This window comes from Rhipicephalus microplus, chromosome 1 (genome assembly GCF_043290135.1).
Source record: "Rhipicephalus microplus isolate Deutch F79 chromosome 1, USDA_Rmic, whole genome shotgun sequence".
NCBI lineage: Eukaryota > Metazoa > Arthropoda > Arachnida > Ixodida > Ixodidae > Rhipicephalus > Rhipicephalus microplus.
This window is the reverse complement of record NC_134700.1, coordinates 140241615-140267405: the sequence shown is the minus strand read 5'-3', so window position 1 is coordinate 140267405 and position 25791 is coordinate 140241615. Positions and strand designations below refer to the sequence as shown.

The 25791-nt window shown below is 44.8% G+C and overlaps 1 protein-coding gene across 1 annotated transcript in view; it reads left to right on the top strand.

Moving 5' to 3' along the window:
- LOC142765774 (uncharacterized) overlaps nt 1-25791 on the top strand; it is a 76718-nt gene that overhangs the window by 21678 nt on the left and 29249 nt on the right. The window contains exons 8-12 of the mRNA XM_075867421.1: nt 2227-2658; nt 4666-4689; nt 9332-9484; nt 11365-11521; nt 13066-13228. Coding sequence (XP_075723536.1) covers nt 2227-2658; nt 4666-4689; nt 9332-9484; nt 11365-11521; nt 13066-13228 — 929 coding nt within the window. The remainder of the gene's footprint in view (nt 1-2226; nt 2659-4665; nt 4690-9331; nt 9485-11364; nt 11522-13065; nt 13229-25791) is intronic.

Below are 25791 nucleotides of genomic sequence, written 5' to 3'. Positions count from 1 at the left end.
CAATTTAAAAGACAGTATTGGGAACAGTAATTAGGAAAGTTAAATTATATATTTTCAATTAGGAGAGTTCGGCAAATAAGTCAAATTGAAGAAAGAAGTTTTTGATGCGAGAAAAAAACATTGTCGTTTTAAAAAAACAGAAAAGGTGCCTCTAGTAATAACTACGAGTCAATTAAATTATCCTGAAATCTGCGGTGAAACCGAAATCAATGGACTGAAGAGCGCAATAAGTAGGCGACTGAAATGACTTCCCTATTACGGGGCTGCACTTTCTTTCCGTTCGATAACGTATGTGCGTCATGCGTGCTGTAATTGCGAGCGCAGCCCACACGCTCACACAACGAAATCAGTTTACGGTTGATATAACAACGCTCTCTCATTTCAGTTGGGCTCACTCGCGTTTCAGTTTTGGCTTCGCCACAGACTTTGGAAGAATTTCATGATTGATTGATTGATTGATTGATTTTCGGGGTTTAACGTCCCAAAACCACGGTATGATTATGAGAGACGCCGAAGTGGAGGGCTCCGGAAATTTCGACCACCTGGGGTTCTTTAACGTGCACCCAAATCTGAGCACACGGGCCTACAACATTTTCACCGCCATCGAAAATGCAGCCGCCGCAGCCGGGATTTTATCCTGCGACCTGCAGGTCAGCAGCCGAGTGCCTTAGTCACTACACCACCGCGGCGGGGCGGGAGAATTTCATGAATTCGCTGGTATTACTAGAGGTCACTTTTCTGAAATCTCAAAGCGACACTAAGACTTTTGCATGAAGGACTTCAACTCTTTCATTTGACCTAATTGCCTAACTGCACTAAAAAATAATTATTTTAACATTCTTAATTACTGTTTCAAGTAGCACCTTCAACCCTCTTAAGATGCTTGTCACCATATAAAAAGCAACTGTGAAGACAGCGCGCAAATAGCGCCTTCTGTTCTTTAAAGAATACAGGATTTTTTTGAACACCCTGTATACTGATCACTCAGCTATTGACGCCTGGCAACGTGTTTTCTGAATATTTTTTTTCTTGCAAATGTAGCGTTGCTGTTGCTGCGGGCCCCAATAATATTTTCCCGTTTTTAGTTACTTTTACGTTTTTTCGTAAAATATATCTTCATCAACGTAAGAAAGTGTATAATGCAGGAGGCAGAGGTGACTTTTTGTTATATTTTGTTGCTAGCTTAGTTTAATATTAAAACTAATAAACACACTTTAGTTCGCAAAGAATTATATATATCAATACGTGTTCTGTATAAAGGCCTGGCCCCTCATATTTCGACAATAACTATTGCTTGTTTGTGAAACTCAAAAAATGCAATAAGCCTGCTCGAATGCCGGTGCACTATTGGGTTCCGAACAAAATATTTCCCAGGGCTTGTCAGCTGTAATAGTTTTCCTATACGAGTTAGTGTTCGATGGCCTGGATATTAGGTTAATACGCTGCATCAGTAATTTCTCAGGGAACCTTTTTGGAATGTACGACGCAGATGTGAAATGTAGGGTTATTTGTAATTCTAAAAATGTACCTTTATCAGGAAGATAAGTTACCGTGGTTTTTAGTTTTGCCCGACCCAGAAAAACCTCCACTGTAAGCACGTTAACCACTGTTTATTATGACTGACGCATATTGGAGGTGAGAGCGTAATAGAGTTTGCTGGGTGCCCTTACCAGTTGTACCAGATGTGCTGTGACATTTAAGCTTTGGGTATCGAAAAATTTGGCATGATTTTGCTGCTATTTGTTTTATGCACGCAGGCCACCTTAGCTTAGATATGAAATAATAAGCAAGGTGTTTGTATTACCTTGCAAAAAAGGGAGCGTGATTGACTTGTTAACGGAAGGGGTTAGTATGGAAATGGATAGCTTTATGTGCGATTAGGAAACATTTTTTTCAACCCTCTGGAGTGCTTGAAGACTGTTTGTCTGTTTTTTCAGAAAGAAATATTGGGCACAAGTATAAGAAATATTTTTGTTGCATATTCATTAAGGTCATTGTGCAGTCTCTATACAAAAGCAAAAATAACTGAATATATGCAAAACTTCATTTGATTGAGCCAACAGTTACCCAATTTTAGCAATAAAACTGCACAAAATTCTTACGAAATAAACCTCGATCAGAATTTAACTACAGTGTAACGCGCTTTACAATCTGTCACTTTTAACGAAAGCAGACTGTACGTCACATTCACACAATCTCACCGCTATTGCCATTGCGCTTGCGCAGGCACTAGCCAGCCACCTACACGAAGACCAACTCCTAGGCCCACAGTGACGCGAGTAGTCCCCACCACTCGCCGCACTACCCCAAGTACGACTACCAGTACGACTACGAGCACGACCCGCAGAACAACCCTCAGAACGACCAAAAGTACGACAACAAGCACGACCACAAGTACAACCACCAGCACGACCACGAGCACCACCACAAGCACCACCACGAGCACGACCACAAGTACAACCACCAGTACGACAACAAGCACGACCACGAGTACAACAACTACGACAACTACAACAACTACGACAACTACAACAACTACGACAACTACGACAACAACTACAACTACAACCACGACAACAACGACAACCACGACAACTACAACAACTACGACAACTACAACAACTACGACGACAACAACGACTACGACTACGACCACGGGTAAGTATGCAGAAAAGTTTATTTAGCTCATTTTCATGATACACCGAAACATTTCAGAATGCACGCTTTCGTGTATGAGTGGCTAGGGGGCTAGGCTGCTGACCCAAAGGTCTTACAGTACTACGCGGTAAAAAACATGGACGGAAAACCCTTCCATGTTTTCTACCGCGTAGTACACTTAGATCATGTATCACCAACTGGCCCAATCGTCCACCTTGACCCATAGGTCGCAGATTCAATGCCGGATGGGGCAGTCACATTTCGATGGACGCGAGATAGTCGACGCTAGTACTGTGAGATGGTTAAAATTTCGCGCACCTTCATTACGGCGTATCTCAATATCATATATTGGTCTACAGATAATATTAAACAGATAAAAAATCCACCAGAAACCGCGTACCTGGGAATCAACGTTTCGCGAAGCATGCGGAGGGAAGGTGACCATGTTGCAATTTTTTATTGAGCAACACGTCGTGAAATGACGCTAAATATACATAGAAAAGTGGCACGCACAGACATATGTTGAAGAGTTGGTGATGTTTATATAACTAGTTGTTTGCACTTGCGCAACGATGCCAGCTAGAGCATGCGTATTGGCAACAGTAGAAGCTGATATGAAGCGCTGACGCTCGCGAGGATGCTGGCCCTGGACACTGCTGCATTAGTCAACTTCTGCGCATGGCAACTAACCACAATTTACGTTAACCCAACGTGACGGCTGTATTAAAGGAGTACATATGTAATGTTTATAAAATTGTGTAGGCAGCACTGCTACAACCATTGACGTTTCACGAGGATTAGCGTCTATTTGAAAAGTAGTTCCGAGACTTGGCGAAGCCATGTGGTGAAATGTTTAATTGTCACGAAGAATGCTTGGGTTTGATTTCAGCTGGGACCTGACGTTTATTCTTTGCATTCGTGTGGTCGACGCTACCGATGTCGAGTGTTTTTTAATGCTCGCGTGATAAAATTGCCCATGTGTGTTTTGGTTGTTCCTAGGTAGATACTGAGTGACAATCACCTGTCGCACATACCCACATACCGCTCATACCCACTCGTGGGTTTGTGGCAATGTCTGGCGGGAAATGTTTGACGACGTACGTGACGGCATTGTGACATTCATGTCTTGACCAGCGCGTCATACTTGTCAAACAATCTTGCCATCTCATGCTAATTTTGGTTCACACCAAGTTAACGGGGTGACCACGACAGCAGCCAAATGTAAGCGGCTTGATAGATTGATAGATAAATACGCTCAAAGTCACCGAAGCTTGCTAAGAAATGATTTTATAATAAACATCTTAGAAAAATAACGAACACTGCAGCTATGAGTTTTTCATACGTGTCCTACAGACGATGAAATTTATTTGAGGGGTCACTCCGGCTACTTGCAATAGTTATTTGGTGCCTCCGTCTGAAACTGCACGTGAATCAAGCGCCGCACATTGAAAATGTTCATATTTGGATCACGTACTTGGCAACTTCTTTCTTTACTTATGAATTCCGCTAAAACTGTATTTGCTTATATATGGGTATTCAGTTTCAGTGTTTTTAAAGAAAAGCTGGATATTTTTTTTTTGTCCGCAGGTGGTTCTTTCATGCAAAAACTTCGTTTGGCGCAATGTATCACGCTTTCGGAACTTATTGTCTGTTAACCTGCAGCCAGTGGCGCAGCCAGCGAGTGGCACATCAGGCCCGCGATTATTATCATAATATTTTGTCGCGGGCCGCATACATTTCATGTGTCTTACCGACTTCATTTATTGACAATGTTCCTGGTACAATTTTTTATGTTACTAAATGTTTATCTCGTGAGAAACCAGTTAGCACATTATTCAAGATTATTCACGATTTGCATGCTGCCGCTCACTGAAAAGACCGCTCTCCACAAAAAGATAGGCCAGCTCAGTTGTTCTTTTACTTTGCATTTCACCTTTGTTTTTCATGCACTCTATGCTTAGTCATAAACGTATATATTGATATTCAATGTTCTTCTTTCTTTCAAAGCTCCTCCACCTAGTTATGATCGACGTAAGTACACGAATATTTTCTTAGATGATTCGAAGCATTGTAGTGTAACCTCATCATTTTTTCTGAGCCTTTTATAGTAGTGTAATTGCAACCGCTGAAAATTCATAATAACGTGCGGAAGTGTTGGTTTTATTGCGATAACAATGAAGAGATGCATATGAAGACATAACAGAGAAGGGGTAAGGTAGATGCTGGATGCACATTTTTTGCTGCTGCCGTCGCACTCACGTTTTCATAAAGTCAATTACCTCTCGTGTTGTATGCTCTATGTGCAACTAAAAGCGTGCAAAGACTACTACGACGCATCCAGAGATGAAACGCACTGACCATTTGCGTTGCACGAAGGCGTATGAAGAAATATAAGAGAAGCGGGTGAGGTGAAAGGAGGGGGGCTGCGTCGCTTGGGTGCTTTTCTTCACCACTGAAACTACCAGCGCTGTTGGCTTTCTGTCGTGGAGGGCTGAATCACGTAACACCTCTTAGGTAGTATGATGGGGCAACCTCTAAAAAATCTACTTTGCGATTTTGGCACCGAAAAATCCACTGTACTCTGAGCAACAAACCTGTGGAAGCCCGACGTCGAGCGTACGCTCCACGAGGTTTCAATGCCGCACTGAAGTGTACCGCGCGCCCTCTGGCGTACGCATTGCGCGCACGTAAACCTAAATTTTTCTCAAATTGCGCTCTCTGTAAATTTTCAAACCTCAATGTACCTTTTCTCAAAAGGTATTGAATGGTTTTCGTTGAAGTTTTGTGTGCGTGACCTACACCAAATTACAAACAACCTGCACTAAAGAAACTGCTGATTTCGTAAAAAGTGAAGGTGTAAAAAATTACACAACAATACGCACTCTTCGGTGCGTTGTGCAAGCCATTTTTTAAAAAAATCTGGAAAAATGTAATATTCTTTTAGTTCATATGTAACCTATGAGTCTCTACAACAACACGACTGGATATGGTTACATTCTTTTCAAATGTTGCAGACAAATGGTACACTGAATAGGAATGGTCCATAAAAATGATTAGCTCGTAAAATTATATGGGAATACTTGCAGCCATTCTTAAAATTTGATGCTAAAAATAACATATACCATTTACCCTACCACACCTACACAAACACATGTATTGCTTGAAATGTGCTGTCTGTTAGGTTTAGGGCACATGCTTTTTTTGTTATGTCCAGTAAAGCTGTACAGTGTGAATGATAATCACTACTTTTTTTCTTGGGCTATCAAAACGTTGTTTTGGGATTGTTGGCGCTAAGTTGTGTTCTCTTAAAGGCTTCAATAGGTAGCATCATGGCCGTCTCCTTCTCAATTGCCCCTTTTGATATCACTTCTACGGTGCTCTATAGCGTGCCAGCTTCTTTGCGGTGCTCGCTAAGGCCTGGTTTTCATTCCTTGCTGGAACAATTTGATCTGTTCGCACTCTACGTTGCTTAAGCTTGCCATACTCGTACTTTGTGCCTTTTGTTATGTACTGATAGTAGAGCTAAAGCACCCAAACGTGTTTTGCAACACACTTATTCACAAAGCAGGCTCAATTGTCGCTGGTAAATTTCCTCGGCTAAGCTGTTTAATGAACATATTCCACCTATCTTCATCAGTCGTGATAACTGCTTGCATAATGAGGCGTGATAACTATCTGCATTATTCCATCTATCTTCATCAGTCGTGAAAACTATCTGCATTATGAGTGTAATAACACGGCTGGCACGCTTTGTCTACGTCCTCGCGTTTATTTTCTGCTCGGTATTCAGAACTATATGTCTCTTGAATTAATTTCCTCGAGTGGGCAAGTGAATGAACGAGTACAAAGAAACGGCAAGAAAGAAAGAGAAAAATGAAAATAAATAAACCGAGGACATAATAATGTAGAAATACAATAAAATACAGCAATAAAACGCATAGAAAGAGAGAAGGGGAAAATCACAGCATACTCATGGAGCGCATGATGCTGATTGGGGCGAAGAATTCATCAGTTCGTCTGCGCTGCCGTCCGTCCGTGTAATCATCTGTGCGACAATCCATCCGTCCGTTCGTGCGTCCGTTCTTCTGTGTTTCCAACCTACCATCTGTCCGCCCGTTCATCCATGCATTTGTCCTGCATCCATGCATCTTTTTATCATATTGTAACGAACAAATACAGTGAGGGAAGCTAAAACAGCTATTTAATAATGGCCAACTTGTGCCCGTCAACTAAATACACAAAGGTTGTGAGCTCACTGGTCAAAACTTGTCCTGCACCCATGCATATTTTTATCATATAGTCTTTTTATAGAAGTACCGCCATCCAACAAACATTCCAAAGACTAAACGAGAGGTGGAACAGCCTGACTATAGGAGCGGCACGCACGTGCTATCTAACGGCCTGCGCTTTGTGTCTAATTCCCACGTTTCGCCACTTAAATATCGTGGAACCGCGGCCCAAACACTCGCTAAACCTTTCTAAAGCTAAGAAAGTTACGCTCAGCAAGTTTATTGTGGCAAAAACATAGTGCTGAAAGTGCGTCCTCTTGATACTTGTTTTTCGTTGATAAGCATCGAATTCAAAGCAAATTTTATTGCAGATTAAGTCACCGATACTCGTCTCTATAGGGTATTTATTCAGAACGAACTATGCTTTTATTTAGGATTAACGTGCGTGGGTCTCCACCACAATTCAAATGAGTGCGCGCGTGCCACTCCTCTAGTGCGGCTGCGCAGGTGGCTACGCACTACTACTACGCACTACTACTACATTACATGCATACATACATACGTACATACATACATACATACATACAAACATACATACATACATACATACATACATACATACATACATACATACATACATACACACACACACACACATACATACATACATACATACATACATACATACATACATACATACATACATACATACATACATACATCGCGGACGCACGGCCCATGGCTTCAGGAGCTTCGCCCGTAAAGTGCGTCAACTTCCGAAGTGGAATCGTGTGGAAATGCGAATTCATTGCGTTGCGTCCATAACGGCGTTGCTCACGTGAGAACCCAGCACTAGAAAAATAATGTATTTATTTTTTTTCTTACATCGTGCAGCCAATAGCACCGTTTGACGCACGTGACGTTTTTTTTTCTGTCACGAGAAACAGGGTATGCGTTTCCAGCTCCACTAGATAGCATGACGGTTAAAAATATTACGAAGTGAACAAAACAAACAGCGTTCTCGGTTTGAAATCGGCGTTTCACACCGGCGTCTCAACCACACATTTTCGGATGTTCGTGAGAGACGCCCAGTCAGCGAATGGTCGAGAGTACTTATGGCGCCAGTGGACGGGAAAGTGGGCCGCAGGGAGGAGAGAGAGCGAACGGCGAGAGACATGGTGCCGGTTTCGTTTGCTTGGGACGCGCGCGCCCGCAGCTGTTGCTATGGGAGAGGGTAATGAACAGATCCCGACGGACGCCTGACATAGCCCGAGTAAGAAATGCATTTGCATTAAAAAACCGAAAATTTCTATCGATGATTACGATACTGCCTGATGCGAATTCCTTACGTTCCTTCGTGTCGGAACAAGGGCAAAGGATTGAAAGTTTTGTCTTTCAGCGAGGTATGCACTACTCCATAAATCATAATTTATTATAAGTACTGCAGCACCCCGTACGCTATTATTTGTCATTAGGCAGATAGGGGTTGTACCACTACACATCTGTAATTTAGTATTTGTATTTCGTTGATGCGGCAGGTTGCTGGTGATAACGAAAGATTATGGCTGAGCACTTGGCAGTGGGTGAGAAACTGTAAACAACACACTCGTTCGGGATCGCGTCACGAGTGCTTGTTATTTCACTCTTCGGCCAAGCTATATTACAAACGTCTACGCTAATTTTTGCCCTACATGACGCCTATGGGGGGCGTAATTGGAAACTAATTTGACAGACAAGTGTGCCTCTGTGTTGGAACACTCCACTGCTACGCAGAAGCTCCTGGTTGAAATTGTATTTTCTATACTGGGTGTTTTGTCTCGTTTCTTATTTATCTATATCGGCTATGCCACCAATGGCGACAGCAACATACAGCAACAGCGACGGCGACGCCCCTTAAAACAGGCTTAACCAGATAAGAGCTACATTCTCGAAAAAAAAAAAACAGAATGAAGGCGTGGCGCCCTCTTGTCTGCTCGCGTCCCTAGTGATATTATGTTTAGGTATACAATATCAAAAAGAATTTACCACTTGCAATGTTGGGGTGGAAGAGAAAACAACTTTTATGACGCCAAAAATAGGTCAGGTGAGGGAGGGGGACAGGGACAGGGAAGAAGTAGACGATGAGCCCTCAGGTCGCTCTAGGTGGCCGAAAGTTCGTGCGCTTTGGCGACCGCGTTGAAGAATTCATACAGCGTTGAAAATTGATACAAATACTATCTTTGTACGCTTGTTTGAGGAAGTTTTAAAATATGAGAAGAGGTGTATTTTGGATTTTGCACATCGAAACTTAAAACTCGGCTTTATTTAGTATATATGTAATGTTACCGAGGACGTAGGCTCTAAAGTTTTATGAAAGATATATATCTTGCTCAGTATAGACTTTGTTTCGTACTGTTGTACATCTGCCTCATATTTTGGCCCATATCGCGTTTTTAAATTTGCAGGTTCGTTCACTCTCATCTGTGTGTTCGAGTACCTCGAGAACATTATACCGCGGAATACGCCGCAGTGCACAGATTATGTGTACATCCGGTTCTTCGTTTATTCCTATCGAGTGAACCAGGAGCCATTGGTCTTCGAACACAAGAAGCGAATGGGTGAGCAGTTGCTCTATTTTTTCGGCATTTTCACATACATACATACATACATACATACATACATACATACATACATACATACATACATACATACATACACACGCGCTCATAGGTTTTGCCATAATATCTTAACGGAGTACTGACACTAAGTATTGCCGCTGAGGTAGCACGTGGGATGGATTTTTGTGAGCATGCCTATAACGTTTACCAAATCTTAACAGCGAATAATGCTTAAAAAGTAATTATATATATTGTGAAGTTTTCGTGCCTATTCCAGCTCAATACGCTGCGCCTCACGACATTGACATTACCTAAAGTGACCTGAAGGAAATAAACTTCCTTGACGTAACCATTACGGCTGAAGACCAAGACGCGCAGCTAAATTTTGACGTCATCACCATTGCATGTCTGCTGCGCTTGCACTAGCAGGCTACAATTTGCTGGCTTCTCATTAGTCCGTGAACCACGGCAAGCTTGTCGAATCCACAAGAAAGTGTTTGGCGATGATGACGATGGCAGTACTAATGTCGCGGTGCACATGCTGCGTGCGAAAGTCCATGCAGGTATCGCGAAAGTGCGTTCTAGTTTTCACTGACCTTTATCCGCGCCGATGACTTCCCGTTCTCGCAACTCCCTCAAAATCAACGTAGGGTAGTCGGTAATAAAGAGAATAATTAATTCTCTATGGCACACTACAACAAGCGATGTGTCACGTTATGACTAAAGCATCTCCAGAAACATAGGGAGAAAAAAAGGCGACAGGAAAATTGCTGCGTGAGTACCCCTTGAAAGCAACCCTGCGCTCAAGGACGCATTAGGTAAATAGGAAATAAGGGAGTTTGAAGAATAAAAAATAGATGGTGCGTCAGTACATGCAGCAAAATTTTCGTAAGAGAAAGTAATGGCAAGCAGTATTCAGTGCTGTTTGATGTTATGCAAAGATACACAATTTCAGTGGATAAAATACGCGATGTCTATGTTCGCCGCGGTGTCGTATCGGATTTATGGTAATCGACTGTTTACGCGCAGATCGTGGCTTCGATCCCAGCCACTACGGTAAGATTTCGTTCAATTTGAAGCGGTATAAGCTCGTGTGCTGCGTGGTATGTGCGCAAGTGAAAGAGCAGATGGTCGAAACTTCCGGAGCCCTCTACTACGTAGTCTCTGATATTCACTTCGTGGTATAGAGACAAAAATTGTCAGTTTTAGTTTTTACAATATTTCAGACACAATTCTTACTGCTTAATAAAAAAAACATCGGGGTAAGGGTATGATGTGAAATAGAAATTTAATTATTTTGGAAAAATGAATGATGATGGTAATGTAAGTAGTCAACATATTTCAGAAGCCTCAATACAAAAAGATTGGTGAATAGTTGCCCTTTACACATTTCCCATGTTTTTAAGAACTTCAGCATGTTTACAAATTTTCACCAAAAGGTTAAAACAATATTCTAGAAGTAACTTTATGGAATAACGATGTCTACGGGTGAAAGTATCAGTTTTTTAGCAACTTTCCTATCGAAAATAGATGTCGTCACCTATTCAAGAAAAATGATATCTTCTTTAGCCCGTTGTATTTGGGAACAGTTGAAGGCAATCGAACTGCGCTGATGTCAGTGGCTATTTTGTATACTTTACTGCCAGAAATACTGACTGGAAATCTGCCGTTAAATATGTCAGGAAAACTTGCAAGTGTTTAACTCTGCTGTTCACAACATCCCCGTCTACAGTTTTATCATTGAGCGTTTTCTAATTCTTTTTCTTATTCACCCAGTCCGAGTTAACTGGGGGACTTGTGATACGCATAATATTTCTTACTGGTAGTTCGCATGCTTCTTAAGCATGCGAACTGTGTTCTCTGCTTGTGGCACTTTACAGATGGTGCCGCCAAACTGTACTATGAAGATACACCCGCGGTGTGGCGCAAGCTCGGCTCGTACAGAGCCCTGGACAACTACGTCAAAACCAGCAAACGTTTTTTTCCTCTCTCGCGCTGGTTCCTCGGCATCTGGGGCAGTACATTAAGCCGGCTCATGTGAGTTTTGAAAGACCATGTTCTTAAACAGCAGTAGATTGTAGGCTGCCGAAACCTCACAAACTCTACAAACTTTCGAGATTGCCAGAAAGGCCGCAGTCATGACGCTTGTGAGAGGCTCAACAAACTTTAAATGAGAAAACGATTCAGCCGCTGCGCTGTATCTGTTAACACAGCGTAGCTGGGAGCCTTCCCTTCATTAGGTTCTCGCATTTTCATTTTTTCAAGTCTTTCAGATATATCACTGCTCTTCGTTAAAACTTCGTTAACCTTTTAGGTGAGAATACCGCCGCCACCTTTCAGAACTTCCAATTGAGATGTTACATTGACGTGACTAGAGTAATGCGCCCACCATTTCTTGGATTAATGTTGCTTTGTTGCGTTTCTTTGCAAGTTGTGTATAATAAGAGTTTCTTACTTTCTGTTGAACATACTCGTTTCGATTCTTCTAGTTTTGTAATAAGTTGCACAGATTTATGTGACTCATACTCGTTTTCTGGGCCGCTTTTCCTTATCATTCCGAGTAGACGAGTGGTTAGTTAGTATGTCAAGATCTATCCAACATCTGTGCCTCACACCACTTCATGATGCCCAGCTGTATAAGGACGAAATCCCGGGTATACATATAAATGTATCGAAAACGAGCAGCTTCGCGTTAAAATGTGCAAGAGACTGGTCATAATGCCCGCCCGTACAGTTTAATATTTAGTAGTGGTGGTTGCGTGCGTTAGCACGTTGTGTGAATAAATGTAGGTTTTATTTATGTTATCAAAAATTATTATGTTGTGACATATAAAAAAATCAAGGTTGATCTTTTACAATTTCAGCTGCTATGGCACAAAAAAGCTTCAGCTGAGACATGTGGCTCCAGGAGATTATTGAAAGACGTCGGTCTTGCTTGCCAGTATTTACCGATTTGTACGCGCTGATTGTAAGCTTGACATATATTGAAAGTATTCGGGTTGTAGTATACGCAACATTCGTTGAACTAACGTAAAAAATCAACACTGGAGACATTTACCATCAAGTAGATTGTAGTTTCAGAAATTTTACGGACCTGCAGACCACGGGATAGAATACCGGTGTGGCATCTGCCTGTTCGATGGAAGCGAGAATGCTTGAGGCCCGTGGGAATAAATATAGGCGCATGTTAAAAAATCCTCGATGGTCGAAATTTCAGAAGCACTCCACCAGCGTGTCTCAAAATTATATGGTGGTTTTCGGTCGTTAAAAGCAATTATTATTATTATTATTATTATCAGCAATTTCGCGATGGTCTTATGTACGGAATGTTCAAACATTTTCTTCATTGAAAGCATTTGTAAGAGTAGGAAAACCACCTGCGCAGATAGCTGGTGTATCCAGTGGGCACAAATAGAGACAATAATTTTCGCTGCGAGGTGCCCAATTAACTAAGCTATGATAATGCACATTTTAGCGACTACCTTTAAAACCCATTTTTACTTTCCACAGTGCAGGGTAACAAACTGAAAATTGACTACCAAAAACCAGTATGTTGGTCCACTAATGTGGTCCCTTTACAGGGCCAGTCTATGGGATGGCGACGTGTTCCGCAGAGCACTTCGTGCCACCCTGCGGAGTAATTTCAGCGAGAAGCTGACAATGAGCGACTTCAATGGCTTCGCCGTAATTAACACCATCATTCAGGACACCAGGATACTGGGTCGTGCCAAGTCATTCGGAGAGGTACGTGCACATTGAACAGATCTAGTAGGGGTTGTAATAAACAAAACGCTTTGTTCATTGCTTAAGAGTATGTCTCATTTGCTTATCATTTCTTCTTTCGTTATTAACATAGTAGCGTCCTAATGTTATCGTCTTAGAAAAATTGAGTGAAATACGAACAGCTATTTTTCGTTTCAATCAATAAAAATTGTCATTTCGCAAACTTTAATAAAAATGTCTTTTTAAACTAAACTTTTCTCACCAGAGTGGGAAATCAGTACCTTCAAAAAGTAGTATGTGTAATTTTTTGAACATATGCTAAATTACTTTCTAAATTTTAAGGATCTATGTAAAATGGAACGCATACAGAAAAATTACTGTCAACGCGCGTGGTAAATTGCTTGAAATACACCCCCACAACAAATAAGAAAGGCTCATTTCTTTGATCATGTAGAATGTTTCTTGAATACTCATAAATGTGTTAGGTACGGTACCAGTGGTTACGTTTCAGTGAAGCTTGAACATAAGTACCTCTATGAGCTCAACACAGTTCGTGCGTTATAAGCGCAACGCATTGCAAACTTTCACATTGTAACCGCTAAATGATGCCATCACTTGCTTACCATTATCATCTATACACACACTAATCAGTTGTACCGTGATACCTTCCCAATACATCGAGATCAATTAAAATACAGCTGGTGCATGTAAGTAGTCAATGTTCTTGGTATAAAAAGCAAGCACTTAAAAAGTTCAATATTCCAAAGTTTGCTGGACTGCTTTCTTTAGAACATAATAATAATGCTTTAATAATGCATAAGTCTTGCATGCTTATGCATTATTATTAATATTGTTGGGGTGGCGCAGTTAGCCAAGCGAGCGGTTGATAGGTCAAAACGTATGCACGCGGACCAACTTGATGGTGCTCGATTGCCGATCTCATGCATTCAACTCAATGTGATGTTGGTGGAGCTCGTCATATCAACGTCTTCATTTCCTATAGTTGCCCCCATCGAAAAAATGAAGCCATCCTGCTAATATAGACACGTGGGAATAGGCGTGTTGAAGTACGGCTTGAGGCGGTCTACGTGAGCGAAATCATGCCAACGCCTGCGGAGTTCACTCGGTGGCGTAAGAAGTTAAATGGCGTAGTTCACTAGCGCTGTACGCTCGACCATTTGGCAGGGGCTATGGTAATCGGACAGTATCTTGGGCTCTAAAGCATGAGCGTTGGGCGATACATACAGCCATGCAAGTGCCCCATGAACGAACGTTGCGGCAGGAGTGAAAGCGTCGTCGTGGGTCTCTTCCTAGCACTGTTGATCGGCCGTACTAAACCGCTTGGCTAGCTTTGCGGCACTCGCCTGCATGAGGGGTGGCTTCCGAGACAGGCGTGCTCTCAGAGGGATGTGGCACGTAATGCAGCAAAGTGTCGATCGTGTGCGATGGTTGGTGGCCATTCAGAAGAAAATTGCGAAATAGTCAGTTACGTAGCGGTGTTATGCACGTATGTCACAAGTCGAAGAATGAGGTCCCAGTTTGTTTGATAACATGCGACATTCGTCACGGTTACGTCACCCAGAGTACGATTAAACCGCTCGGACAAACCGTTTGTATCACGATGGTTGGCTTCACTCTTCCGGTGCACAATATGGCACTGCTGAAGAAGTGGTTCGATGCGTCGCGATCATGGTGCTCAGAGTACAATTAAACTGCTCAGACAAATCATTTGTCTCACGGTGGAAGGCTGTACTCTTCCTGTGTACAATATGGCACTGCTGAAAAAGTGGTTGGATTACGTCGGAGAAAAATACGCACCCACGGTCACTGAGGATTAGCTGTGGAAGACAATGACGAGGCACAAAACTACTGAGGTTTAAGGATTCTGCGCCTATTGCTGTCGCTGTGGCCAGAGCAGCAGTTTCGGCGTACTGCGTAAGATGATCCACAGTGACAATCGTCCATGGGTTGTCTGCCGTTGTGAATAGCTGTGGTCCGTAGAGGTCAATTCTAACTTGGTTAAATGAATGGTGTGCGTATGGAAGTGACTGCAATGAACCTGTTGCAGATTGAGGTGGGTTTTCCCGCCGCTGACACTCGCGGCAGCCGCGATTGAACTGGTAGATCAAATTAAACATTCCATGTCAGTAATACCTTTTTATGTAGGCGTTCGTAGGTCTTGAAGACACCAGCGTGAGCATATTGAAGGGGGGGGGGTGAAACGACGCACATATAGTAGAGCAGATCCTTCGAGAAAGCCTTCGAGCCACTTCTTACGATATGGTGAGTAGCTGCGCATAATTTTCTCAAATATGTTTCGTGGCATTATGACTGCAATGGGATCAAACCACGTTTCAAGTTCCCAATAGCTGTGAACACTGGGCATCTGAACGAGTCCCATAAATAAGTAGAGACCTACGAATTGGTCAAGCTCGCTCTCCATGATATTCAGGGATTTTGCAGTCGTCTGAGTACTCTACAGGTTGGTGTCGCAAGCCACTTCGCTCATCATTGATGTGGTTACGAACTGTCTGAAGTAAGACTAGAAAGAACGTACTTCGGCTGGCTGCGTGGATGTGTCTGTAAAAATTGGGAGGCAGCAATTCATCAAGCGCTTCCTCCAGTGACTTTGTCCATGGATCCATTGCCACATTGCGAGCTACTCACATCGTATTCATCCTTTTGTGAGGACTGATCAGAGATGTCAGTATTATCTGTAGCAAGTCTGGGCGCATTGTTTCGAATGTATTCATCGTTGTCAGTCAGGACACCGAAGTCGTTGTCGTGAACTGAAGGCATTCAGGCTATGATATCCTTGACCCTGGAGCAAAAAAAGAAGTTATATAAGATATATTTGTTGGTAATCGTAATTCGTATCATACATAATACGGACGGTGAAGTTTACGATAAATGCCCGCTGTAATATATATGCTACGCAGAAAGTATGTTCCCGTCAGAACAGTTTTAGGTATGACTGCACCACACAAAACTAACTTAACCGCACCAGCAAAGGTTCCAGAGCACAAATCAGATAAAGATCGAAATATTTACTTTTGTTTTTTGCAGAACGGCCATAAAATGTTCTTGGTGGAATCGCAATGTCTCTTGAGTTGGGTGCTGCTATATTCGCTGTAGACGTGTGGCCCCCTCTCGGTGAATTTCAGTGCTAGTCAAAAACGAAAACGTCTATGTGTTCATGACTATCGGTCTGCACTGCTTCGGCTGAGGTGTTGGTGGGTGAAACAAGCACAGCCACTAATTGCCAAAGACGACGTAGCATATGATACGCTGGGCTCGATGGATGATGAATGTAAAACTTTTATTGAGGTCCTGAAGGATTCCACCCCCATTTTATAGGGGTAGGATCGCGGGCCGCTCCCACGTTGGGATGGGGAGGCCCAACCTCACCGCTGCATCGTGGGCCTTCTGGAAAGCCTTGAGTTGTTGTATGAGAACCGGACACGTGAGCATCGAATGAAAGTTCTCAGAAAATTCTCCATTTTTTTGTAAAGAAGGGCACCTCCAGAACACGTGGTCAAAATCACTGCGATTCTGGCAGTCCGGACAAAGTTCTGAAATATCGGAGTAATGACTATAGGTTACGAGGCTAGGGTATGTTCCCGTTTAAAGCATGCGAAGAGAGATTGTCTGTGGCCTAGACAACTTTTCGTATGGCAATCGAAAGGACCTACGGCCTAATTGATAATGCTTCGTGATCTCATTGAAGGTAGTCAAAATGTCCCTTAAATGAAGGCTGGGGGCTGACTCTTCTATCTGAGAAGCACAAGTCCCGGCGCGGTAAGTGAAGCCTCGCGCCTTGGAGTGGGCTAGCTCGTTGACATTGGGAAGGCCTCCGACCCTTGAGCCAAGGTGAGCAGGGAACCAAATATGAGTGTGGTGGGTGAGTTCCCTGTCAGCGAGAGTTCTCAAAACTTCCTTGCACACGGAACCAGAGGCGAAGGCCCTAGCAGCGGATTTAGAGTCCGTATAAATATCAGTTCTTTGCGGATCAAGGAGTGCTAGTGCAATGGCCATCTGCTCTGCTTTGTAAGAAGAAGTGGTTCGAACCGACGCCGAGGATAAAATCTAACCCTTAGTATGATCTGCGGATACTACTGCAAAGCGCGCGGAAACGCCATACTGGGTGGCATCAACAAAGCATGAAACAGGCGAGTGTTTGTGAGCTTGAGCTATAAGAGAGGAGGCTCGAGCGACACGCCTGCCCGCGTTGTACTGTTGATGCATATTTCGTTGAAGGGGGCAAAGTTTGATGCGAGAGCGTATATAATCATCAAGTGGCGTATTTTGCACTTCGAGCGTCAGGGGGTTGAGTCCAGGTTTAACCAGAATCTTTCTTCCCGCTGGTGTGATTGAAAGCCTGGCTACCTGTACTGTTTGTTCAGCCTCGATAACTTCTTCAAGCGTGTTGTAGACTCCAAGTTTAATAAGGTTCTCAGTGCTAGTGCGCATGGGAATGCCAATAACTTTCTTGATGCTTTTCCTTAAGAGGATGTTCAATTTATTTCTTTCATGAAGTTGCCACCTGTGCATAGATGCGACATAGCTTATGTGGCTCATCAAGAATGTATGGAACAGTCTGAAGAGGTTGTGCTCTCGAAGGCCACCCCGACTGTTGGAAATGCGTGAGATTAGTCGGATGACCCCTTCCGCCTTAGAAGTCAGACGGTCGATCGTGTGGCCGTTCTGTCCATTAGCCTCGATAATCATGCCCAGAATGCGTATAAAGTCCACCCTTTGAATACGCTTCCCCGATGCCGCCATGTACAGCCTAATGACGATGTCGGCCAGTGGTTGCCAGTTTTTGAGTTTGGGTCCCCGTCTCGTGGGTCGATATAAGAGAAGTTCGGAGTTTTCTGGCGAGAGCTTGAGGCCCATTTTATTTATGTAGACCTCAACACAGTCTACGGCCTCTCGAAGAGAGCTCTCCACGGAGCCCTCCGAGAAACCGACACTCCATATGGTGATGTCGTCCGCGTAGATGGCGAACTTGGTGCCTTCTTGGTTTGAGAGCTTGGCAGCAAGGCCGCACATTGCAATGTTAAACAGCAGTGGGGAGACGACTGAGCGCTGCGGGGTGCCGAAGGAACCGAGATCGTAGGGCTCAGACTTGAGATCCCCAATCTGTATAGTGGCTTTTCTATTCCCAAGGAACGAGCTGTTGAACTTGTGAAAGTTGGCTCCTAAGTTGAGAGAAGAGATGGAGGCAAGTATGTGGGAGTGTGGGACATTGTCAAAGGCCATTTCAAGATCCAGACCAAAAATAGCTCTAACGTCTTTTGTCTCCTGATCTATGATGTGATGCTTCAGCATTTTCATGACGTCCTGAGTAGATAGGTGTGGTCTAAAACCTACCATGTTGTACGGGAACAGTTCAGTCTTCTCTATGTGCTTTGATGTTCGATGGTTGATGACATGCTCGGCAACCTTGCTTATACAGGACGTCAGTGAAATGGGTCGTAAGTTGCTAAAACTGGGATTCCGGCCAGGTTTAGATATGAGAATAACCGACACCCTTTTCCAGTGCTCAGGAAAAGTCCCTGTCTATCAAGTACGATTGATTTCTTTGGTGAGGTAGGTGACAGAGTCATCGTTTTAATTTCGTAGTGTCTTGTTTGTAATGCCATCTGGACCCGGGCTCGATTTCCAATTAAGAATGTTTAAGATGGTCCGGACCTCTGCTTCCTGGAAGGGCTTGTCCAAGTCGAAGGCTGGTGATCCCACGTATTGCGCGTAGCCAGAGGTAGGCTGGGTTGTGTCGAAAGGGAGGTATCTCTGTGCGAGACACTTCGTTATTTCCGTGTCCGATTTAACCTCCCTTTCTGAGTGCAGTATTCAGTCTACCAAGCGCGTCTGGTTGGATTTAGATTTGGTCTCCTGCAGCAGGTGTTTGAGGAGGTTCCATTTTTCCCTAACTCTCATCTGACCATCCAAGTTGTTGCTAATCTCGTCCCAATGCTATTTTTCCAGCGTCTGACAGTAAGTCGTTATTTTCTGGTTAAGACTTGCGAGGCGTTTTCGCAGTCTTCGATTTGTACGATAGCTTTCAACCTGGCTAGGAGGGCGCTTTTAGCCTCAAGAAGGTGAGCTATCCATTTTATTGACTGGAAGATCAGTATCTGTCGTTTTGGTGGCCGACTTGACGTCTTCGACCAGCTGAGACAGCCACTTGTTGAAATTCAGTGAGTCATTATTCTCCTCTGCGCTCTCCGTTCTGATCTTACGGAAGAGGTCGCAATCTGTGAATTTGAAAGCTTTAGAGGGCTTTGCTTTAATTTGTAATGTCCTACTCAGAATACAATGGTCGCTCCCCAAGTTTTCTCCCAAGTTTGACCATGACACGTCCCCCATTGTTGCGACAAAGGTGAGGTCTGGGGTAGTATCCCTAGAGCAAGAATTTCCAGTGTGGGTAGGAAACGTGGGGTCAGTGACCAAAGTAAGACTCAGATCCGATACCGCTTGCCAGAGCTCGGCTCCCTTGGCAGCGGTGCGAGGGTAGCCCCAAGCTGATGGGGTGCGTTGAAATCTCCCGCTATAACTATAGGTGCGTCCACTTTCTTAGCGATTGTAACGGCTTATGATAACAATGAGGTGAAGCTATGGTGCCTGCCTTTTGGAGAGCTATATATGTGGAGTATGAAAATGCTATTTTTAAGGTTGCTGCCAGGTATAATTTCTGAAAGAGAGTGTTCAATCTTGCTGTTTGCCATGTGCGAATTGTGCTCAGTGTAAGTGTACTTCTTGAACACAAACGTGCAGATACCGCGGCCATCTGGAGGTTTCGTGATGTGATGGGTGTAGCCTGACAGGCTCACTGTTTCCGTAAGCGTCTCCTGTAGCATAATAACATGTGGTCGAATTGGCTGGGATTGAATATACGGCTGGAGAGCTGCCTTCTTTGATTGGAAGCCCTAGCAGTTACACTGCCAAATTACGAAATTGTTAAGGTGTCCAGCCATTGTTGGGACCTTCAAAAGCTCTCTCCTGAGAAACGCTACGGGTTGCCACCTTCAGCACAATCCTGACCTTGGGTATAACTTGGGCCAGAGTAGCCTCGGCAGATTGTAAAGCTTTAACTTGGTCAGCCTCGATTTTTTTGTTTCTGCTGTCCAATACCGCAAGCGACTCGACAACCGCCCTGAGAGCAATTTTGATATCATTCCAGGTATTCTTGACCTTTGTTTTGAAATCTCTGTCCTCGTTATTGGCCGGTTGTTCTAGCACTCTCTTTTTTGTTGTTTTTTCCTCTGGCTGGACGTCCATGGGTACCTCATCATGACTCGCATCCGATGTGGCCTCTGTACAGAGAACGGTGTTTGAAGGAGACGGAGACGAAACCTGCTGTGATTTCCTTAAGTCGGCTATTTCATCTCTGATTTGCTCGATAATGGCCCTGAGATTAGCATTTTCCCTTTGCATCTGCGCGTATATATCTGAATGTTGCTCTGGATTGGTACACCCCTTTACCTGTGGTTGGGAGCACTTGATCTTGGATGCCCAAGTCTGGGGCTGATTTTTTTGCTGCACACCATTGCGGATGGTAGGCACCCGTGAGTTAGAATGGCCCTTAGATCAAGAATGTCCTCTGAATCTCGAACGGCCCCTTTCTCTGCCTCTGGAACGGGATCGCCCTCGCGGAGGTTGTAGCTGTTGGCTGACTTCACGCGGGCGCCAGCTGCTGCTCGGGTGCTCAGTCGTAGCGCGGCCGCCTGCAGCGTCTGGTAGCGATGGGAATTCTCCTCCACCATCTGTGAAGTTCATGTAGTCGGCGTCTTGTTCCGCTAATTCCATCGTATATTGCATCCGTTGCTCTCGTCTTCGTCGACGGACTATGTAGGGCACTTGAAAACGATGCTTACACGTCATGTCTGCCGTGAGATGTGGACCCCTACACAACTTGCATTATGGGGTGCAGACATGATCCCCCGAAGGAGATGACATACCACACTCTCCACAGAGCGCCTCCGCTGGATGGGGACAAACATCGGCTCGATGACCTAGCTTTCCACAGGCATAGCAGACATCCGTCTGTCGACAATACAGGGTGCAGCGAACGAAACCATTTCCACATATGACGTAATTTGGGACATTTAATCCGTCAAAGAGGATGATCACCGTGGTGGAATTCTTGATTCTTTTCACTTGTAGTGCAGTAGGGTTCTTTGGGTGTACAATAAGCGAATAAAATGTCCGCGTCAACACCCCTGATGATACCTTTGCATGTGTCATCGGGGGCAGCTCGGTAGGCACTAACATCAAAACTGGCGGTGCCGAGAGTAATGGCGGTGATCTTGGAATACGCTCAGGTGTTCCTTTCCACTGGAGGACCTATAACTGCAATGTTCTGCATCATATTCCAACATACCACGTCTTCCGTGACTTCTTCCTCACTGAGCGCTGCAGCCAGTGCGAGTGCCTTCGCGAACCTAATTTGACTCACAGTTCTCATGTCCAGGCCATTTCTAGGTCTCACAATGACTCGATGGTGACCTCTTGGAAGGTGACGAAGTCTAGAAGCAGCGATAAGACGCTTCTTTGCCTCAGCTAGGGAGCACTGAGGCGACCACGCGTCGCTGTGCATGGAGACGCTTGCTTGCGTCTCGGTCCTGGGGGTATGCGTCCCACGAAGTTTACGTTTAGTGGTAGCCACAGACCATCCAGAATCTTGAAGATCATGGGGCGTGATATCCTCCCCATCAACAGAGACTTGCATAGACATTCCGTGCGTAGAGCGCTGAAACACCTTTCCGAGAAGGGCCGGCGGCCGCTCCGCCATAGCCTCAGCCTAGCGCGCTCAGCTGAGCAGATGGGCAACCAGAAGGGTCTCGAAAAAGAGTCAAAAAGCTCACCCACAGTTAGATACTTGGTATCGATGTAGTCCCTGTGGTTTTATGCGTCGACTGGCTGTCCAAAAACATTTTCGAACGTGGTGCCGATGTTTTCACATCCACGCAAGAAGGCGTCTCCAGCAGAGTGTCATACGCTGGGTGTTACAGGTTTTTTTTTACTTACAGGCGAGGCCTATAGGCTTTGTGAAGGTGGAGTGATGTCACGTTACACCTTATGGTCATCCAGTTCAGTAATGACTTGTTGTTCTGCTGCGGAAACCCGGTGGGGTCGTTGTCATGCTAGCACATAGGAGCCTGTGTTGATTTGACGAGCAGTGGTAGAAGTTTTGCCATGTGCAGGTTGAGCAACATCGAAAGATTCGCAGAAGTGGCACAGCTCAGTTCAGATGGTGACTGTTCATCTGCGGCTGACGAATCGAATACTTTTGAAGCCGTTCCAACCGAGTGGTTAAGCATGCTGACGGCTGCAAAGTGACCTCGGAATGATTTTTGCTTCACCGTAAAAATTTGTTCCTTATCGAGAGCTTTTTGAGGTCCGCGTTGTGTGCCAATCGTCGTCACTTGCTGTTGGGACCTGTTCCACTACTGTCAGATGCGGCTGTCGGCGCGAACAGCCGTACGGTAAATCGCATCCAAATTCACACCAGTCTGATAAAATACATAGAAAAATTGGTGAGGCATAGCGCACTGGCTCTATTTGAAATTGAAAATGTCGATTAAGGGAGAAGTGGTTTGCGACTTAGAAAGAAGCTTGGTGGGTTCAGACAACGACTTCACTCATGCCGTCGGAAAGTACAGGGAGCAAAACGACCGTTTTCAGTGGAGTGGCAGTGTCAAAGAAGACACTGCCACAGAAGAACGTGTCGACAACTAACTTGTGTTCTGCTTTATTCGTATGGCCGTGTACACTCTAAGGCAAAATGGTTTTAAAAGGGTGTGCAGCTCGTCCTTTTGGGGACTAATGGGGCTGCCACAACTAATTGTTCTTTAAGGAACTAACGGCACTTGGTCTAACAGTTAGTCCTCTTAGACTAACTGAAGATACTAACACCTAATCCTCATATTTACACTTAAGTGGGTAACCGTTAGTCCCACAAGTCACCTCACTGAACTGACATTTAGTCCTCACAATCTCAAAAATATACAGACAAGTTTATTCAAGTTGGCTGGACAAGAAATCAGAGTGGAATGTGGGTAGAAATCACCGAGTGCTACATAAAATATACACAAACCTTCCGTAAACAGGTACAAAGTCTGCTTGAGTTTTTACACTTTATGGGACAGCCGTTAGTCCCCACATTTACACCAACCGTTAGTTCTCACAGTTGCACCTTGCTGGACGAACTGGTGGTCCACTAAATAATCTAGTCATCCAATCAGCCAAGATTTTTATCCCCAGTTAAAATATTGCTTTCCTATTTATTCTCCGCCAGGCCTCATACTTCTTCCGCCCGTTTTTCTGCGAAGTGAGCAACAAATGGCGCGGAAAAAAACACGCAAAAAGTTATTTCGCCATCTGCGTATCACTGCTTTCGCATTCAGTGCAACAGCGAAAGACAAAAGTGAGACAATTAAATCTTTCATTTTTTAAACACACATGAAGTTTCTCCATTCATTAGGGAAGTCACGGTGAAATGTACTAGATCAGTCTCATTATCATATTTCATACAGTCCTTATGAAGCTCCTTCGACGGAAGCGATAGATGACAGGCATTGCAGACCCCAGCTCACATAGCCAGCATATTGAGTGCCCAAGGCTGCACAATAGATTGGAAAAACTGTTAGTCACACAATACAGAAGAATATGACAAGAACATGCTAGTTGATAATAATACATACATGTAAAATATGACTCGCAAATAACTTTACCTTCACATCTCGTACAACTATTCTCGTAGAGTCCTTCTGAAGCTGCTCCGGCGAAACCGAGAGGTGACGGTTGCTGCAGACGTCACCGCACCCAGCCACAGCTTTCTGCACCGTGTGTGCCCGCGGCTGCTCAATAAGATTGTAAAAATTGCTGTCACACGTGACAGAGGAAAAATATGCATGGATATAACAAATACGTGCAAAGTAAAATGAAAACACACGTGTAAAATATGAAATGCCATTAATTTCACCGTGGTGTCATGTATCGTCCAAAACACACTTTGAGCCATGTAGCACAACAGCTAAATTTCGGTGGCCCCAGCCGTACCTGTGAGGCGCCGCGAACCACAGTGCCCTTAAAAAGTCAGCGAGTTGTAATCGAGCGACATCGTTCAGCTCGAGCAAGCGAAGGCGAGACTGAACACGGCGTTGCACGTGGAGCGAGGGCCGCCAGCGAACCTCAAACAGGAGAGTGAGCGTACGCTGGGCCGCCGCCACGCACATCGCCGAGCTGGTTTAGAGCGAGCTCCCCCCCCCCCCCCCCCAAAAAAAAAAACGACGGTAATACGGCCCTTTTCCATGAACTCGAGCAAGTGTAGTGAGCAAACGCGAGTCCAACGCTGGGACTGTCGCCAGCGGTCGGCGCCGAGCTGCTTGCGACCAATTGATGTGGAAGCCAACTGTAATGGCGACCCATTCTCAACGAGTTTCGACGCTCGCGAAAGCCCCGCCAGCTCGTCCCAGTGCACTTACAGCACACGACGTAATACAACCAAGCTCGTTACTAGCAACCGCAACGTCTTTTATACTACTGCCAACACAACGACGAGGTATCTCATCACCCCCACCCCAGTATCGTAAGCCCGGAGCTCATCACGGCGGCGAACACAGTCGGGCACACGATGAGCGAGTGTCCGGGTGGCCGATGGCATTGGTAGCCAATTCGCAGGCAATCAAAATGCACAGCCGAGCTGCAGACGCCTAAGCCCTCCTTGGTTGTGCATTTCTTGTGTGGGATATACAACACAACCGAGCCCGTTGCCAGCAAGCGCGATATGTATCAAACACCCGACAAGTACGGCAGAATAAAGAATGAACACTTACTTGTTAAAGAATCCAGCGCTGATTTTTGCACCTAGACTGAAATGGCGTATTCGATAGGCAAGCTGTCTTCTCGGCCGCCACATTGGCCTTTATTCCCAACCGGGGGTGTCGTGAGTTGGTCGTGACCATGTTCACTAAGCTAGAGATATACAATCGGTGTGGCAACGTGTCGAGACCTACTACAGACTTCATGGGTCTGGTGAAACGTAAAAGCGGCAGCGCACGCTCATCCAAGCGTATACTCAAAGCACCGCGGCGTGATTCCTAGACAACGCCTCCTAAAAAAACTGCCTGGAACGTCGATCTTTTTTGAATTGGGAGCCTCCTGCCAGCACGCAATCTCGGAGTCCGTGCCTCCGGCCTTGTGTTGCGACCGGCCGCCGCGCGAGTCCGCTCACTGCCGTACCGTTCAGTCACGTGACTTAACTGTACCGCTTTGTCATGTGGCATCACGGCTACTCGGAGGCAACTGTGGGAGCATTGCTGAGTTTGCACAGGGCCGCCGTCGGAGACGCTCGCCTTCGTACCGAAGGAGGAGGGTAAAATTAGGTGGTAGGGCAGTGCGTTCGGGGCTGAGATTCCAGGCATAATTTTTTGAGGAGGCGTTCTCCTAGATCGTCAAGCTCTCCGAGTGGGACGCAACGCCAGCTGTCACCAGCAAAATACGGGGGAAGACTAAAGCAGAAGAGAAGAGCACCGCTAGTGTTTTTGACAACGCTTTGCACACGGCCTGCATCTCCCGGG